The sequence below is a fragment of the Rhinatrema bivittatum genome, unplaced genomic scaffold (assembly GCF_901001135.1).
Source record: "Rhinatrema bivittatum unplaced genomic scaffold, aRhiBiv1.1, whole genome shotgun sequence".
In the NCBI taxonomy this organism is placed as follows: domain Eukaryota; kingdom Metazoa; phylum Chordata; class Amphibia; order Gymnophiona; family Rhinatrematidae; genus Rhinatrema; species Rhinatrema bivittatum.
In genome coordinates this window covers 2,646-22,375 of record NW_021820922.1, presented here as the reverse complement: position 1 = coordinate 22,375, position 19,730 = coordinate 2,646, and the positions used below count along the sequence as shown (strand labels likewise).

The 19,730-nt window shown below is 50.8% G+C and overlaps 1 protein-coding gene across 1 annotated transcript in view; it reads right to left on the bottom strand.

Moving 5' to 3' along the window:
• The window catches only part of LOC115082295 (E3 ubiquitin-protein ligase TRIM39-like), a 43,340-nt gene extending 24,286 nt beyond the window's left edge, over positions 1 to 19,054 (bottom strand). Inside the window, exons 1-4 of the mRNA XM_029586524.1 lie at positions 18,587 to 19,054; positions 11,600 to 11,695; positions 5,777 to 6,007; positions 1,874 to 1,896 (exon numbers count right to left, since the gene is read on the bottom strand). Coding sequence (XP_029442384.1) covers positions 1,874 to 1,896; positions 5,777 to 6,007; positions 11,600 to 11,695; positions 18,587 to 19,000 — 764 coding nt within the window. The 5' untranslated portion in view covers positions 19,001 to 19,054. The remainder of the gene's footprint in view (positions 1 to 1,873; positions 1,897 to 5,776; positions 6,008 to 11,599; positions 11,696 to 18,586) is intronic.
• Between the last annotated feature and the right edge of the window lie 676 nt (positions 19,055 to 19,730).

Sequence of the window (19,730 nt, the reverse complement as noted above, 5' to 3'; positions counted from 1 at the left end):
TGTCAAGGACTGTCCCCAACTTGAACATGAAATGTGGGAGCATGAGTGGGTGTGAACGTTTCGGAAGATGCAAAGCTCTAATTTAATGGATGGTCCATGTAGGGGGACTTTCAGACTTTGCAATTTCAGCTGAGGTGGTGATTCAAGATGCAGAAAGGACTCTCATCCATGAAGCCCTAGATTAGAGAGGTGCAGATTCATTACAAGAAGGCGGGCAACATTTGCCTGCATAAATGGTGACCAGCAGCAGTACACAACTGGTTGGGTTATCTGACATAACTCTGGCAGGGCAAACCATTATGGAAGTGGGAATCCTTCTTGAGCTCTAGGGTGAAATTGTATCCAGCTTGAAATCCTGGGGGCTCAGCTCATGGACAGTTGGGGAGGCCAGGTGGCTTGTCACCAAGAACCTGACGGCAAGGCCACAAAAGGATGATGGTGTAATTCTAGGTACTCAAAAGACAAAGTAGAGGAACTTACTGTGACGAAGGAGGAAGACCGGGCACATTAGGAACAACTGACCAGTTCCCATGACTGGGTGGGGAATGGAAACTCTAGCCACAGCATAGGATGGGGAACAAATCTAGGAACATACCCCTAGTAAGGGCATGCCCTCAACAAGAGAAGTTTAAGCTCCAGAGATCCCGACTGCTTCAGCTTAAACCCTATAGCAGCAGTGAATCCTGGTCCTGTGGCACTTCCTTTGGGAAGAGGAATAACATTTAAGAAGCAATTAAAAAGCTCATTTATGAGTTAGATCAATTACGCACATACCTGGACTCTCACTCCGGTTAGGAACAGAAGGGTAGGCAATTTAAAAGAAAATATCTGCAAATAATCTTGTGTTGTTATCTTATTAGATGTTTTATTATTCTCTCTCAAAAACCGCTTAATGCATTGGATCTCCCCATTTGCTTATAATATGGAAAACAATTTATGTCTAGTAATAATCTAGAATGAAAATTTGGAATGTTTGCCTAAAAATTATATTTTTCTTATTGTTTTTCCTTTTTCTTATGTAAATGTTTCAATTGTAATTGAAATAAAAACTCAGAAATAAAAAATTAAAAGCTCATTTATTTAGATAAGCATGCTATGAGGTTGAATGGAAGAAAAACGATTAACGCTTGTTCCACTTCTGGTACAAATATTTAATGAAACCTAAGTAGAGATCTGGGTTGCAATTTGTCTGAAGAAGTTATATTTGTGTGAGCATGTGGGTGAGAGAGAGAAAATATGATTGTGTTAGAATGTGTGTGTGAGAGAATGAGAAGGTCAGAGTCTATGTGAGCACTGGTGTGTGAGAGAGAGTGTGTATGTGTGAGTGAGTACATGAGTGTGTTACAGAATGTTTGTGTATGCACGACAATCTCAGAGTGATTGTAAATCAGAGGTTCCCAGGTCTGCTGCTGTCTGATCACATGGAAGGGATGTGTGAGCACAGATCAGCAGCTCAATCCCAGTTACTGCCAGTGCCAGACCAAAGACCAAACCCTAACATCTCCCCCTGCACTGGGGATGAGGTGGGCAGCAGCGCTGGCAGAGAAGGGGTGGAAAGAGATTCAAAGGGTAGAGGATGGTGGAGGATGGAGAGGATATTCCTGGGAGGACAGAGAGGGAGCTGGGAATGGAGAGATGAAGTCTGAAGGGGAGAGAGGGACAAGACGGATAAGGGAAAACGTTTGTGATTCTACTTTCCTCCCCTCCATTCATCAGTGCTTCTTCCCATCCTTAATTCCTTCTTTTCAATCATTCCCACCTCCCTCTCCCCCATTACCAATCCCACTTCTCCCTCCTTTCACCAATCCATGAAATCCTCTCTTGTACTCTCTGCCACCACCCACACAGAAAAAATGAGGATCATAACTTGTACCTGCTCAGAGTGTCCTTCACATCCTAGAGGAGAAAGGAGACAGAGGTTATTTCTAGTTCCTCCTTACAGATTATAAGCAGCCGTTATACACTGTAGGATATAACACACTCAGCTCTGTGCAATCACACAACTGCCTGTTTATACAGAAAAGAAACTCCATCCAATGACACAGGATCCTCCTCCCTCCTTCCCACAGGCAGGGAGCAGGTTACTGAGGGTCAGGCATTGGGAGCTCCTAATAAGAGCTGCCTGGGAAGGAACAGGAGAGAAGCTGGGACCGAGGGGTTTTCTTATGAGAGCTCCCCTGGAAGATGTAAGGAGAGAGGCTGGGACTGAGGGGTTCTCTTATGAGAGCTCCCCTGGAAGATGTAAGGAGAGAGGCTGGGACTGAGGGCTTTTCTTATGAGAGCTCCCCTGAAGATGTAAGGTGAGAGGCTGGGACTGAGGTTCGTGAATCCCAAGAACCTTTGTAGAGCCCGCAGACCAACAGGCTAGGGCCAGTCGTGAATACCTTGGAGTTTGTCAGGATCCATGGTAAATCCCTGGTTGGAGATGATGTAGCCCAGGAATGGAAGACTAGAGAAAATCAAGATGTCATCTAAATAGAGTACAACAAAGGAGTATAGAAGGTCTCAGAAGATCTCATTCATCATTCTCTGGAAGATGGCCAGAGCATTACAAAGCCCAAAGGGCATCACCACATACTCGTAGTGTCCGTCTCGCGTATTAAACGCTGTCTTCATATATCCTCGGGCTGAATGTGGACTAGATTATAGACCTCATGCAGGTCCAACTTGGTAAAGATCCGGGCCCCCCTGGAGTCGGTTTTGAATAGCTCACAGATGAGTGGAAACTGATACCGGTCTTTGCAGGTGACGGCATTCAAGCAGTGATAGTCAATACATGGTCTTAAGGTACCATCCTTCTTCTTTACAAAGAAGAATCCAGCACCTGCTGGGGATGTGGAAGGCCTGATGAATCCTTTGGCCAAATTTTCTTTAATATAGGCGGATATGGCCTGAGTCTTGGGAAGCAAGAGTGGGTATGTTCTTCCTTTGGGAGGTGTGGTACCAGGCAGTAGCTAGATAGAGCAGTTGAACTTCCGGAGAGGAGGTAAGATGTCGGCTTGTTGCTTATTGAAGACATCTTGGTAGTCATTGTAGGGCGTAGGAAGTCCTGGAAGAGTTGTGGATTTCAACACGGGAACAGACAGGGACACCTGCCGTAAACAATGTGTTTGGCATTGAGAACATGAGCTGGAGCGACTCCCAGTCAAAGTGGGGGGAGAGTAGTTGTAGCCAGGGTAGAACGAGGACAATGGGATGTACTGACTGTTTCAGGACCAAGAGCAGAATCTCTTCGTCATGGAGAGTTCCTATGGTCAGTCGGATGGCTATAGTGCGATGAGTGATGCGATCTGGTAAAGGTTCTTCATGGATAGAGACATTTCGCAGTGGAACTTCCAGAGGTTGAATAGGAATCTGGAGTAACGTGACTAATTCTTCAAGAATAAAATTCCCACCGGCCCCAGTATCCACAAGGGCGGTGGTAGAGAAGGATCGTGTCTCTCTGGAGAGGGAGACGGGAAGCAGTAGTTGGGGCCCTGTAACTGTAGTGCCCAAGCTCAGGACCCCTGCTGGGCTTAAGCTCTGACGTTTCCCGGACACACGGGACAAGTCTGGATCTGGTGACCTGGAGCCCCGCAGTAGAGGGGCTCCAGGTCATCTTTGGAGGCGTTCCTCGGGAGTAAGAAGACTGTGGTTGATCTGCATCGGTTCTTCTTCTGGTGGAATGACCACATGTGGTGCCCTCGATTTGGGGCTAGCGGACCGAGGTGGTTCCAGGGCCGCTCTTTGTATGACCTTTACTTCCCGATGCTGTTCCTGGAGGCGGTGGTCAATCCATCCGACCAAGGAGATAAGGTCCTCCAAAGACGCGGGAATTTCTCAGGCTGCCAGTTCGTCTTTTAGGGCGGAAGACAGGCCATCCAGATAGAGTGCCTGCAGGCAGACTTTCTGCCATCCCAATTCTGTTGCCAGGGTTAGAAATTCCACGGTGTTCTCTGAGGGAATGGGAGCCCTGGCAGAGGTGGAGGAGATGGTGTCTGGCAACCGCCTGTCAGCCTGGATCATCAAAGGTGCGTTGGAACATGGAAATGAACCGGGGGAGCTGCTGAAGTAAGGAATCAGAACGCTCCCAAAGCGGGGAGGCCCATGCTAGAGCCTTTCCCTCCAAATGAGAGAATAAACGTAATCTTGGTTTTCTTCATCTGGAAACAAGGAAGGTTGTAGTGCAAATTGCATGTAACACTGGTTAATGAAGCCTCGGCAGAGACGAGGGTCCCCACTGAAGTGGAGAGGAGCTGAGAGGGCCAGCAATGCCCGTGAGGGCGATGAACCAGAGGAAGTGCTGTTAGGAAGAGTCCCAGGGTTGGCCATAGTGGACTCTGCAAGTTGGGCTCGTATTTCTTCAACTGAGGTGGCCAATGCCTCGAGGTATTGCTGCTCCCGGATACGTGTAGCCAGGCCCGGAATAGCCTGCACGGTGGAGGACTCCGCCGAGTCCATGGCCTTGGCAACCTGTTGCACTGGAGGTGGACCCTTGGCCTGGCTCAGGCTTGGTACGGCCCTCTGAGGTATCCCAGAGGGCACCTGCTGCCAGGAGGAGGAGCACACAAGGAGACAGAGGCTGACAGGAACTTAACCAATAACAGCCCAGAAGTTCCGCTGGTTGAACCCTTGGTTTCCCGGACCTCCTGGTCTTAGGTGGGCCTCTGGAGGTCTCCCGGAGAGATGACGGAGAGGTATTCGGCTGTCAAACAGGCGAGCTAGACCAGAACTGAGAGTACCAGAGACCATTGGAACAAGACAGGAACTGAAGGTCCTCCGGGTAGAATAGGAAGTGCCTAGTTGTCCAGCTCGAAGGCGGCCATGGGTGGCGTCGAGGCAGGCAGGCCTGGTGATCACAGGAGAAGCAAAAGAGTGTCCAAATGGAGCGCAAGGGTCAGAGCCAGGGTATCCGTCCGAGAATAGTCAGTCAAAGCAAGGGTCAGTTCCAGGTATCAATCCGAGCGTGGTCAAGACAAGCAGAGGTCAGTACCGGCTATCAGTCCGAGAAGGTACTACCTGGGTAGCAAGACGAGGAACAGGACTCAGGAACGCAGGAACACAGGAGCAAGGCAGGAACACCAGAACAGGCACAGGAACAAGGAACGCAGGAACGCCGGCACGGGAACGAGCAACGCAGGAACGCCGGCACGGGAACGAGCAACGCAGGAACACTGGAACAAGCACAGGAACGAGGACGGCAAACAGGATCACACAGAGGTGATGACCCAATTGCCAAGGCGAGGGACTGAGGTGCAAAACCTCACTTAAATACTGAGACTAGGTAACGACATCGGGTCGCGCCGCGGAGGAGTTTACCGCCCTTGGCCTTTTAAAGGGCCGGGTGATCCACGCGCGTGCGCCTAGGGGCGGAGTCGAGGCAGCGGAGGACGCCGAAGTGCTGGAGGCAGCCGGGGACGCCGCTGCCCTGAGCTGGCTGTGGCTACGGCAGCGAGGGAGAAAGGCCCGGGACCTGCGGAGCTGGGAACTGTGTAATTGTGAGAGGCTGAAACTCCTCCTAAGTGAATCCAGCTAAATTCCTCAAGTAATTCCTGATCTTATGCAAGTTTAATATCAAGTAAGCATTGGAGTAGTCATGTGCACTCCTACGTCTACAATTTTCCTACTAGAGAGTTCCACAGTTTATTCTGATGTTTTATGCTTGCATTTTGTATGACTAGTGCTGAAACTCAGCAGGAAATCATTATTCTAAGGTTTTTACATGTAATTTAAGTAAATTCCCTCCATCCTCATGGCAGATCTGTAACCTCCTTATAAATCTCGCCGTAGCTTTCACCTTCAGAAGCTCTGCGGCTGGCTGCTGACTCTTCTCCTCCATCTCTGAGATCAGGAGCTTGATGGAGGAGCTTTGCTCCTCTAGCCGGGTCACATTTTCCAGGATTGTCAGCAGAATCTTCTCCTCTTCCTCCTCCAGTCTGGAGAGAAGGATCCGCTTCTCCTCGTTCAGAAGCTGCTGGACGTCCTCAAACCTGGACTCGATCTTCTGTCTCGTGACCTCTGTCTCACTCTGGAATGAACAAAGAGATGGAGGTCTCAGTAACTCTTACCTGCAATGAACAGGGACTCTCTGCTGTTCCCAGTCAGAAACTGCATCCCGGGGCTCTCAGGAGTCAATCGGAAGCTACAAATGATTACATGAGATGAGCATCCCTGGGAACGCTCCATTTACAGTCACCCCGAAGTTTTCCTTGATTAGCAGGGGGGTGGGGCATGCTGGATAGTATGTAGCCGAGCTTTTTCCTGTTTTATACACTCACATGCTCTCTTCTCTCTCACACACACACACACGCTCATTCACACACACACACGCTCACATGCTCACTTACACACACATATACTCTCACATTCCTGTCACTCTGAACTACACACATTCCCACTCACATAAGCTGCCTCCTCCACCCCCACTCGAACACACTCACACCCTCAATCACACACACGCTCACACACAAACACATACATGCTCACTCACACACATATGCTCGCTCACATTCCTGTCACTCTCTGACCTACACACATTCCCACTCACATAAGCTGCCTCCTCCACACACACTCTAACACACTCACACCCTCTCTCTCACACACACACACATGCACTCCAATGTTCCCTCTAGGGATTGGGCTGTTCTGTGGAAAAAATGTTTGCTCATCAACAAACATTTTTTATTTCATTACTTTGTGAGTGCTATTTTCTATTAATTTAATGCTCACATCAACCCATCCTTAGAGGCAACACTGGAGCAACATGCACACAAGCTCTCACACACACACACACACACACACCTGCCTATTCACTCTCATACTCTCTTTCACACACATCCATGCTCATTCTCGCGAACATGCACTCACTGTCATTTCTCTCATTCATTCCCCAGACTCTCATGCACATACACTGACTCTGTTCTCCTCCTCTTGCACACACACACACACACACACACTCATCCCTGTAACTGGAAATCCTTCACTGCCAAACACTCTGAGAAGTAACACAAACCCCCCAGGACTCAAAACAGCAGCAGCCTTATCTAGGACGTGGAAGTAATGGAAATATTATACTATGCCCTAGAACACTAATACACCACCCACTGGGGTAAACAGAACAAAGCCCTACAGGAGAACTACATGCCAGCAGAAATCCTGTATCTCGGATTCACATGCAGAACGCAGAATAAGGGACTGCAAATTAGAACTGGAAACAGGCAGACAAACATAAAAAGGAAAGGCCAGGAAACCAGAGCCCTGAACAGTGGCATACTGAAGAAAGAACAAAATACAAATCTGCAATGCACATTCCCAAAGATAACATATGCCAGGCACTAAAAATGCAAAAAGGTGTTTTTTTTTTCTTTGCTTCTCTCTCACACACACACACAGGCTCTCACCCAGCCACAAACACACTCAGGCTCTCATCTAGCCACCCACTCTCACACAAACAGCTTCTCTCATACACACACACACACACAGGTTCTCACCCAGCCACACACTCTCACACAAACAGCTTCTCTCATATACACATACAGGCTCTCACCCAGCCACACACACACTCGGGCTCTCATCTAGCCACCCACTCTCACACAAACAGCTTCTCTCATATACACATACAGGCTCTCACCTACTCATCTACATGCACCCACAGGTTCTTAACCCCCACATGTATACAGCCTCTCTCTCACACACAGCCTCGAACCCTCGCATACACAGGATCTCACTCACCTAAGCAGTCAGTACCCCCCACACACAAACAAATACTCAGGCTGTCACCCTTCCCCCCACAGACATTCACACATATACCCCCACCTACAGGCTCTCACCCACCCAACCTCTCACACACAAGTACTTAACCCCCACATACATACAGCCTCTCTCACACACACACTCACACAGCCTTTTATCCACACATACCACAGGATCTCACTCACCCAGGCAGTCACCACTTCCCCCCCCCCCCACACACACACAGAGTTTGGCTCTCACCCCCACACCCAGGTAGTCATACACACACACACTCACATAAGCAGTCACCCCCACACAAAGGCAGTCACCATGCCACCACCCAGGCTCTCACCACACAGCACCTGGGCCTCATCTTCAGCTGCCAGCGGGATGAGGGTCCGCTGGCGGCCATGCATCCTCTTCCTCTTTTTGGTTGTCAGCGGCAGAGCCGTTGGCCAGGCCATGTGGCACCTATGGCCAAGCGAAAGAGTGTGCCCTTACCCTTAACGCAACATAGGAAACCACAAGCTGGGGGAGTTTTATTTTGACCCAGCAGTTTCCTCCTGCTCCTTTGGGCTTCCAGGTCAGTTGGAAGCAGTACACAGATCCTGGCACCACGAGTCTTCATTCACAGCCACCGAGGCTCTTTTTCCCCCGTATTTTATATCCCCTCCCGGCTTTATTTACTGAGGCACTGCAGTGTCAGCCCTGGGTCGGGGCCCACACACCAGGGCTGCGTTCAGAACCCTGCAATCATAGGCCTCCAGTTCAGTCACTAAGTGCCAGCCCCTCCCAGTCCTGCCCTCCCCACACACAATTAAATATTATTCACATTTTACATGAAAAAGGACATTCTGAGGTAAAAATATCACTTCCAACAACACGTATATCAAACTAAGGATAAATCAAATCTAATGCGACCTTGTGACCTTGGGCAAGTCACTTTACCCTCCATTGCCTCAGGAACAAAAAATTAGATTGTAAGCCCTCTGGGGATAGGGAAATACCTACAGTACCTGAATGTAAGCTGGTGTGATATATCGATTGAGATCGAATGTCCGTATATAAAAATAATAAATAAATAAAAATAAATAATGCGGTCAGGGAGAGGTTTATTGCATACATGGTCAACCATACATACACACAAGCTCGTTCGCTCTCTCTCACATACTCAATCACACACACACACACATATGCTCAGTCGCACTCTCTATGCTCAGTTATACACATGTATGTACACAATCAGTTGCTCTCTCTTACATGTTCAATAATACTCACTCATTCACTTTTTCTCACATGCTCAAACACAGGCTTGTTCACTCTCTGTACCCTTCTCCATCGCAATTATCTCTTTTTTGAGATGCGGCGACCAGAATTGTACACAGTATTCAAGGTGCGGTCTCGCCATGGAGCGATACAGAGGCATTATGACATTTTCCGTTTTATTCATCATTCCTTTTCTAATAATTCCCAACATTCTGTTTGCTTTTTTGACTGCCGCAGCACACTGAACCGACGATTTCAATGTGTTATCCACTATGACACCTAGATCTCTTTCTTGGGTTGTAGCACCTAATATGGAGCCTAACATTGTGTAACTATAGCATGGGTTATTTTTCCCTATATGCATCACCTTGCATTCCCTCTACCTTGGGCATTTATCCTGCCTCAGAGGAAGCCATCAAGGGAGGGCTTGAGGCCACAAAGCTTCTCAGTAAAGCTTCCCTGCCGCCCCATTTCTTCCTCTGGTGCCATTCCATCCTCTCTCTCTGGGGCACTGACGTCCTCCCTATACTCCCGGGGGGGGGGGGGGGGGGTGGGTGTGTGTGTATATATAGATCTGCACCGCTGGGTCCTCTCTGCCCGAGTGCATATAACACAGAGGGCAGAGGAACCTGGACACAGTGGGGACCCTCTTAGTCCTGCACTCCAGGCTCCTCCTGTCGCTGAGCCTGCTCACGGTGGGGGCGTGGCCTGCCCTGGAGATACGGCACTGCAGCTTGAGCTCTGACTTTAGGTTTTTTGGGTTTTTTTCACTCGGCGCTCTCGTGCGCGTACCTCCTGGCCCGATGTCTTCACAAGCACTGCCCCGAGATGAGCACGCCTCTTCCCTTCCCACCCCCAGCACTGACCCCCCACCCCCCCCACCCCTCCATCCAAGCTTAGGATAGATGAGCCATCCGGCAGCCGCTTACCACAGGATGTCCTTCGGGAGGGTGGTGGTGGGTGGGACCAGCATGAGAGCAAGCAGATTTTCCTCTGGGGGGGTTGTGATTGAGGACCCAGCTAAGCTGGGGAACCCCCAAGGAAAAAAAAGTCCAGGGCTCTATAGGGCAAGACAGAACTGAGCTGGGAAGTCTTCAGCCTATACCAGCCGCCTCCCCTGCCGGTGGAGTCCTTGGGTTCCGGTGGCCAACGGGACTTAGACAGGGGCTGACGACTGAGGGCAGGCACGTCTGGTCCCTGGAGCCGAGGCAAGGCTGGAAGCAGAGGTGGGCGTGGAACAGGACGGGAAGCGGAGGCCAGACTGAGCAGGACCGTGACTGAAGCAAGACTGGGTCAGGAGAGACGGGGGACCAGACGGATAACAGCGAAGGCCCAGAAGCCAAACACAGAAGACCCGAAGGTCACAAGCAAAACGACCCGAGAAGGCCACAGAGCTAGGCTGAAGCCAAAGAGGCCACTGAGCAAGACAAACGGCAGGGAGGCCACCGAGCAGAACTGGAGTGGGAGGTTTAGGAAATCCGCAAAGCATTCAGAGACACGGGGCCAAGCAAAGAGCCTCAATGACAAGGCCCCGGGCATGACCAGAAGCAGGGTTAATATAGGCCGGGCCCTGCTGAATCACGAGATCCAGAAACTATAACTGGAGCAGTTCCGAGGACCTCTGGTGGTTGGAAGGCTGCATAACAGGCAGAATCACAACGGGGGGGGGGGAAGACCACCCCCAGTTCCCTGTCAGGGCCACCGCACAACAACCCTGCAGGGAGCGCGTCCCGAGGGGGCTGGACCGAAGGGGAGACCGGTTCCTTCTCTCGCAAAAACCAGCAACCCTGCTACTTCAGGAACCGGAGAGAGAGGGCCAAGGTTAAGCGAGACGTTCCTTCGTCGACCTGCACCTCTGCTGGAGACGGAGAACTACTGGAGACTGCTTCCTGCAACCACACCACCCCTGTAGCGGGGTCCAGACGTCCCGGGGGAAATCTGTCTCCACCAGGTGCGGCAGAGGGAAAGCCCTAATTTGTTGAGCGGTCCAGCGGTGGAGTGGGGCACGGTCCAGTCAGCGTGGGCTGCGGGAAGGTAGCCTGAGATTTTGGGTGCTGGCCTTCACACCTGGCAGAGCCGTTAGGATTCTGGGGTCTCCGGGTCAAATGCCAGGGCTCCCGAACAGGCAGGGAAAAAATTATCATTTCTCAAGAGTTTAGTGGCCAGAGGATAGAGATGAAGACAAAAGGGTAACCTGCACCGGGGTTAATCTGCAGGGCGGGGCAGTAAACTGCCCTCAGCAGAATGAAAAATAAATGAATTAAAAGAATAAATAAATAAAACCAGCTGGACAGACCGGCTGGCAATAGCTGGGTCTCTCTCTCTGCAGTCATTTGCTAGGTTAACCCACGTTAAACTTGCATCCCTGCGATTCAATTCTGTAAAACGTACGAGAACAGAGCAGACTCGGACCCCGCTCAGGAAGTGATAGGAAGTGTTTGCGAGCGGTAATCCCGCCTGTTCTCAGCCAACGAGAACCTCGGAAACGCTTCCCGGGCCCCTCTGCAGCCCGGCAGACCGAGTCGCATTATCCTCCGAGGGCTCGGGGGACCGAGGGGGTGAGGGGGGAAGGTCCCCGCAGAGAGAGAGAGAGAGAGGCTGAGAGGCAGAGACAGTCACTCACCCTCAGCTCCTCGGCTTTCTTCTCCTCACCGGATCTCAGCTGCTGAAGACCTTCCAGCTCCTTTCTCAGAGGCTCCAGCTGCAGTTGAATTTTTTTCTGCGAAGAGTAAACATGGCTGGTTGGAATTTCAACAGTGTTTTTTAAAGAACAGGATTTCAAAATAAAGAGAAGAAGGTGTGAGATAAGCGATAAAAGCTGATTCACTTATGAACGAATGTGAAACATGGGGCCCAGCGAGGAGCAGCAGCCAGGACTGAAGTCCGGACGAGAAGCGACACCGCTCACGAGCTTCATACAGGTGCGAATGCAACCTTTTAACATCTATTCTAGAGGTAAAACTTCAATAAAGGGTAAAAATTCAAGCGCCAGAAATGCATAAAAACAACCTAACTACCAACACAAAATCTGTGACCCCGGGACACACTGTGATAATAAAGATACTGACACACACCTTGTATTCCTGCACAGCCTCCTGTATGGGGATCACGGTGTGAGATCTGTGACCCTGGGACACACTGTGATAATAAAGATACTGACACACACCTTGTATTCCTGCACAGCCTCCTGTATGGGGATCACAGTGTGAGATCTGTGACCCCGGGACACACTGTGATAATAAAGATACTGACACTTACCTTGTATTCCTGCACTGCCTCCTGTATGGGGGTCACAGTGTGAGATCTGTGACCCCAGGACACACTGTGATAATAAAGATACTGACACACACCTTGTATTCCTGCACAGCCTCCTGTATGGGGATCACAGTGTGAGATCTGTGACCCCGGGACTCACTGTGATAATAAAGAGACTGACACACACCTTGTATTCCTGCACAGCCTCCTGTATGGGGATCAGGGTGTGAGATCTGTGACCCCGGGACACACTGTGATAATAAAGATACTGACACACACCTTGTATTCCTGCACAGCCTCCTGTATGGGGATCACGGTGTGAGATCTGTGACCCCGGGACACACTGTGATAATAAAGATACTGACACACACCTTGTATTCCTGCACAGCCTCCTGTATGGGGGTCACAGTGTGAGATCTGTGACCCCGGGACACACTGTGATAATAAATATACTGACACACACCTTGTATTCCTGCACAGCCTCCTGTATGGGGATCACGGTCTGAGATCTGTGACCCCGGGACACACTGTGATAATAAAGATACTGACACACACCTTGTATTCCTGCACAGCCTCCTGTATGGGGGTCACAGTGTGAGATCTGTGACCCCGGGACACACTGTGATAATAAAGATACTGACACACACCTTGTATTCCTGCACAGCCTCCTGTATGGGGGTCACAGTGTGAGATCTGTGACCCCGGGACACACTGTGATAATAAAGATACTGACACACACCTTGTATTCCTGCACAGCCTCCTGTATGGGGGTCACGGTGTGAGATCTGTGACCCCGGGACACACTGTGATAATAAAGATACTGACACTCACCTTGTATTCCTGCACAGCCTCCTGTATGGGGATCACGGTGTGAGATCTGTGACCCCGAGACACACTGTGATAATAAAGATACTGACACACACCTTGTATTCCTGCACAGCCTCCTGTATGGGGATCACAGTGTGAGATCTGTGACCCCGGGACACACTGTGATAATAAAGATACTGACACACACCTTGTATTCCTGCACAGCCTCCTGTATGGGGATCACTGTGTGAGATCTGTGACCCCGGGACACACTGTGATAATAAAGATACTGACACACACCTTGTATTCCTGCACAGCCTCCTGTATGGGGATCCCAGTGTGAGATCTGTGACCCCGGGACACACTGTGATAATAAAGATACTGACACACACCTTGTATTCCTGCACAGCCTCCTGTATGGGGATCACAGTGTGAGATCTGTGACCCCGGGACACACTGTGATAATAAAGATACTGACACTCACCTTGTATTCCTGCACAGCCTCCTGTATGGGGGTCACAGTGTGAGATCTGTGACCCCGGGACACACTGTGATAATAAAGATACTGACACTCACCTCGTATTCCTGCACAGCCTCCTGTATGGGGGTCACGGTGTGAGATCTGTGACCCCGGGACACACTGTGATAATAAAGATACTGACACTCACCTCGTATTCCTGCACAGCCTCCTGTATGGGGGTCACGGTGTGAGATCTGTGACCCCGGGACACACTGTGATAATAAAGATACTGACACTCACCTCGTATTCCTGCACAGCCTCCTGTATGGGGGTCACGGTGTGAGATCTGTGACCCCGGGACACACTGTGATAAAGATACTGACACTCACCTCGTATTCCTGCACAGCCTCCTGTATGGGGGTCACAGTGTGAGATCTGTGACCCCGGGACACCCTGTGATAATAAAGATACTGACACACACCTTGTATTCCTGCACAGCCTCCTGTATGGAGATCACAGTGTGAGATCTGTGACCCCGGGACACACTGTGATAATAAAGATACTGACACACACCTTGTATTCCTGCACAGCCTCCTGTATGGGGGTCACGGTGTGAGATCTGTGACCCCGGGACACACTGTGATAATAAAGATACTGACACTCACCTTGTATTCCTGCACAGCCTCCTGTATGGGGATCACAGTGTGAGATCTGTGACCCCGGGACACACTGTGATAATAAAGATACTGACACACACCTTGTATTCCTGCACTGCCTCCTGTATGGGGATCACAGTGTGAGATCTGTGACCCCGGGACACACTGTGATAATAAAGATACTGACATACACCTTGTATTCCTGCACAGCCTCCTGTATGGGGATCACAGTGTGAGATCTGTGACCCCGGGACACACTGTGATAATAAAGATACTGACACACACCTTGTATTCCTGCACAGCCTCCTGTATGGGGATCACAGTGTGAGATCTGTGACCCCGGGACACACTGTGATAATAAAGATACTGACACACACCTTGTATTCCTGCACAGCCTCCTGTATGGGGATCACAGTGTGAGATCTGTGACCCCGGGACACACTGTGATAATAAAGATACTGACACTCACCTTGTATTCCTGCACAGTCTCCTGTATGGGGGTCACGGTGTGAGATCTGTGACCCCGGGACACACTGTGATAATAAAGATACTGACACCCACCTTGTATTCCTGCACAGCCTCCTGTATGGGGGTCAGGGTGTGAGATCTGTGACCCCGGGACACACTGTGATAATAAAGATACTGACACTCACCTTGTATTCCTGCACAGCCTCCTGTATGGAGGTCACGGTGTGAGATCTGTGACCCCGGGACACACTGTGATAATAAAGATACTGACACCCACCTTGTATTCCTGCACAGCCTCCTCTATGGGGGTCACGGTGTGAGATCGGTGCTCCCGGGACACACTGTGATAATAAAGATACTGACACACACCTTGTATTCCTGCACAGCCTCCTGTATGGGGGTCAGGGTGTGAGATCTGTGACCCCGGGACACACTGTGATAATAAAGATACTGACACACACCTTGTATTCCTGCACAGCCTCCTGTATGGGGGTCACAGTGTGAGATCTGTGACCCCGGGACACACTGTGATAATAAAGATACTGACACACACCTTGTATTCCTGCACAGCCTCCTCTATGGGGGTCACGGTGTGAGATCGGTGCTCCCGGGACACACTGTGATAATAAAGATACTGACACACACCTTGTATTCCTGCACAGCCTCCTGTATGGGGGTCAGGGTGTGAGATCTGTGACCCCGGGACACACTGTGATAATAAAGATACTGACACACACCTTGTATTCCTGCACAGCCTCCTGTATGGGGGTCAGGGTGTGAGATCTGTGACCCCGGGACACACTGTGATAATAAAGATACTGACACACACCTTGTATTCCTGCACAGCCTCCTGTATGGGGGTCAGGGTGTGAGATCTGTGACCCCCGGGACACACTGTGATAATAAAGATACTGACACACACCTTGTATTCCTGCACAGCCTCCTGTATGGGGATCACAGTGTGAGATCTGTGACCCCGGGACACACTGTGATAATAAAGATACTGACACTCACCTTGTATTCCTGCACAGCCTCCTGTATGGGGATCCCAGTGTGAGATCTGTGACCCCGGGACACACTGTGATAATAAAGATACTGACACTCACCTTGTATTCCTGCACAGCCTCCTGTATGGGGGTCACGGTGTGAGATCTGTGACCCCGGGACACTCTGTGATAATAAAGATACTGACACTCACCTTGTATTCCTGCACAGCCTCCTGTATGGGGATCACAGTGTGAGATCTGTGACCCCGGGACACACTGTGATAATAAAGATACTGACATACACCTTGTATTCCTGCACAGCCTCCTCTATGGGGGATCACAGTGTGAGATCTGTGACCCCGGGACACACTGTGATAATAAAGATACTGACACCCACCTTGTATTCCTGCACAGCCTCCTGTATGGGGGTCACGGTGTGAGATCTGTGACCCCGGGACACACTGTGATAATAAAGATACTGACACTCACCTTGTATTCCTGCACAGCCTCCTGTATGGGGATCACGGTGTGAGATCTGTGACCCTGGGACACACTGTGATAATAAAGATACTGACACACACCTTGTATTCCTGCACAGCCTCCTGTATGGGGATCACAGTGTGAGATCTGTGACCCCGGGACACACTGTGATAATAAAGATACTGACACTCACCTTGTATTCCTGCACAGCCTCCTCTATGGGGGATCACAGTGTGAGATCTGTGACCCCGGGACACACTGTGATAATAAAGATACTGACACACACCTTGTATTCCTGCACAGCCTCCTGTATGGGGGTCACAGTGTGAGATCTGTGACCCCGGGACACACTGTGATAATAAAGATACTGACACACACCTTGTATTCCTGCACAGCCTCCTGTAGGGGGATCACAGTGTGAGATCTGTGACCCCGGGACACACTGTGATAATAAAGATACTGACACACACCTTGTATTCCTGCACAGCCTCCTGTATGGGGGTCACAGTGTGAGATCTGTGACCCCGGGACACACTGTGATAATAAAGATACTGACACTCACCTTGTATTCCTGCACAGCCTCCTCTATGGGGGATCACAGTGTGAGATCTGTGACCCCGGGACACACTGTGATAATAAAGATACTGACACTCACCTTGTATTCCTGCACAGCCTCCTCTATGGGGGATCACAGTGTGAGATCTGTGACCCCGGGACACACTGTGATAATAAAGATACTGACACACACCTTGTATTCCTGCACAGCCTCCTGTATGGGGGTCACAGTGTGAGATCTGTGACCCCGGGACACACTGTGATAATAAAGATCCTGACACTCACCTTGTATTCCTGCACAGCCTCCTGTAGGGGGATCACAGTGTGAGATCTGTGACCCCGGGACACACTGTGATAATAAAGATACTGACACACACCTTGTATTCCTGCACAGCCTCCTGTAGGGGGATCACAGTGTGAGATCTGTGACCCCGGGACACACTGTGATAATAAAGATACTGACACCCACCTTGTATTCCTGCACAGCCTCCTCTATGGGGGTCACGGTGTGAGATCTGTGACCCCGGGACACACTGTGATAATAAAGATACTGACACTCACCTTGTATTCCTGCACAGCCTCCTCTATGGGGGATCACAGTGTGAGATCTGTGACCCCGGGACACACTGTGATAATAAAGATACTGACACACACCTTGTATTCCTGCACAGCCTCCTGTATGGGGGTCACAGTGTGAGATCTGTGACCCCGGGACACACTGTGATAATAAAGATACTGACACACACCTTGTATTCCTGCACAGCCTCCTGTAGGGGGATCACAGTGTGAGATCTGTGACCCCGGGACACACTGTGATAATAAAGATACTGACACCCACCTTGTATTCCTGCACAGCCTCCTCTATGGGGGTCACGGTGTGAGATCTGTGACCCCGGGACACACTGTGATAATAAAGATACTGACACTCACCTTGTATTCCTGCACAGCCTCCTGTATGGGGATCACAGTGTGAGATCTGTGACCCCGGGACACACTGTGATAATAAAGATACTGACACTCACCTTGTATTCCTGCACAGCCTCCTGTATGGGGGTCACGGTGTGAGATCTGTGACCCCGGGACACACTGTGATAATAAAGATACTGACACACACCTTGTATTCCTGCACAGCCTCCTGTATGGGGATCACAGTGTGAGATCTGTGACCCCGGGACACACTGTGATAATAAAGATACTGACACACACCTTGTATTCCTGCACAGCCTCCTGTATGGGGATCACAGTGTGAGATCTGTGACCCCGGGACACACTGTGATAATAAAGATACTGACACACACCTTGTATTCCTGCACTGCCTCCTGTATGGGGGTCACAGTGTGAGATCTGTGACCCCGGGACACACTGTGATAATAAAGATACTGACACACACCTTGTATTCCTGCACAGCCTCCTGTATGGGGGTCACAGTGTGAGATCTGTGACCCCGGGACACACTGTGATAATAAAGATACTGACACACACCTTGTATTCCTGCACAGCCTCCTGTATGGGGATCACAGTGTGAGATCTGTGACCCCGGGACACACTGTGATAATAAAGATACTGACACACACCTTGTATTCCTGCACAGCCTCCTGTAGGGGGATCACAGTGTGAGATCTGTGACCCCGGGACACACTGTGATAATAAAGATACTGACACACACCTTGTATTCCTGCACAGCCTCCTGTATGGAGGTCACGGTGTGAGATCTGTGACCCCGGGACACACTGTGATAATAAAGATACTGACACCCACCTTGTATTTCTGCACAGCCTCCTGTATGGGGATCACGGTGTGAGATCTGTGACCCCCGGGACACACTGTGATAATAAAGATACTGACACACACCTTGTATTCCTGCACAGCCTCCTGTATGGGGATCACGGTGTGAGATCTGTGACCCCGGGACACACTGTGATAATAAAGATACTGACACTCACCTTGTATTCCTGCACAGCCTCCTCTATGGGGGTGACGGTGTGAGATCGGTGCTCCCGGGACTCTCTGCACACCAGGCAGATTGGTGCTTGCTCCTCCTGGCAGAAGAGCTTCAGCCTCTCCTCGTGCTCCGGGCACAGGTTCTCCCCCTTCTCCCTCACCGAGCACTGGGAAAGCTGCTTGGCGATCTCGGTCATGTTCGCCAGCTGCCGGTTGGGCCGGAGGCTCCGCTGCTGGATGAGCTTCCTGCACTGGGGGCAGGGGAAGTTTGAGTCTTTGCCCTCCCAGATCTGCAGGATGCAGACGCGGCAGTAGTTGTGGCCGCAGTCGGTGATCACCGGGTCGGTGAAATAGTCCAGGCAGATGGAGCAGGAGGCTTCGTCCTGCAGGCTCTCGGCCGGGTTGGCAGCCGCCATGCTGCCCCAGCAGGAAGTTTCTCAGCTGAACTTTCCTTTCCGTTTCTTGCCCTAACAGAGGGGGGGGGGGGGGGGGGTAGTTTGAAATTCGGGGCGTGGCTCTCTGGCAGCCAATCCGTCTCAGCTTCCCTGCCTTGTGGGCGACTCCCGGGCTCTCTGCCCTGCCTCCTGCCTCTCAGCTCCTCCCCTCCTTCCCAGGGAGAGAGAGAGAGAGAGAGCCCGGGGTCTGGGAGTGGTGACCTCTGCCCCCTGGAGCTCTCCTCTTTGTGCAGTGTTAAAAAAAGACAACGGCACTGAGGAGCTGCCGATCGGGCGCTGTCCCTTTAAGGGCTGCACACGCACAGCCCAGATGTGGTCAGTTTGGGGCAGGGGCAGACAGACCATTGCTTCCCGAGCAGGAGGGAGGAAGTCCCCTGCTGCTGCTCTGAAACTAAAGCAGTTGTCTCCGTTTTAAGGAAGGATCGGTCCCTCGCATGGCCAGAGACCCGGGGCTCCCTTTGCATGGGAGGGTTCACAGCCCCCAGGGAGCGCTGACCTCCTCCCCCGCCCTGCAGCATGCAGAGGGCTTCCCAGTAGCCCCCAGGCTGGGAGTCTGAAATAAATGCAAGGACTGGGGTGCAGACTGGAGAGAGCCCCTGGACGGTCACCAGCTGAACCCTTCCAGCAGCATTTCATGCCTGAGCTCCTGCCGGCTGCAGGATCATTAAGCCTGCTACTTACTATTCAGTGA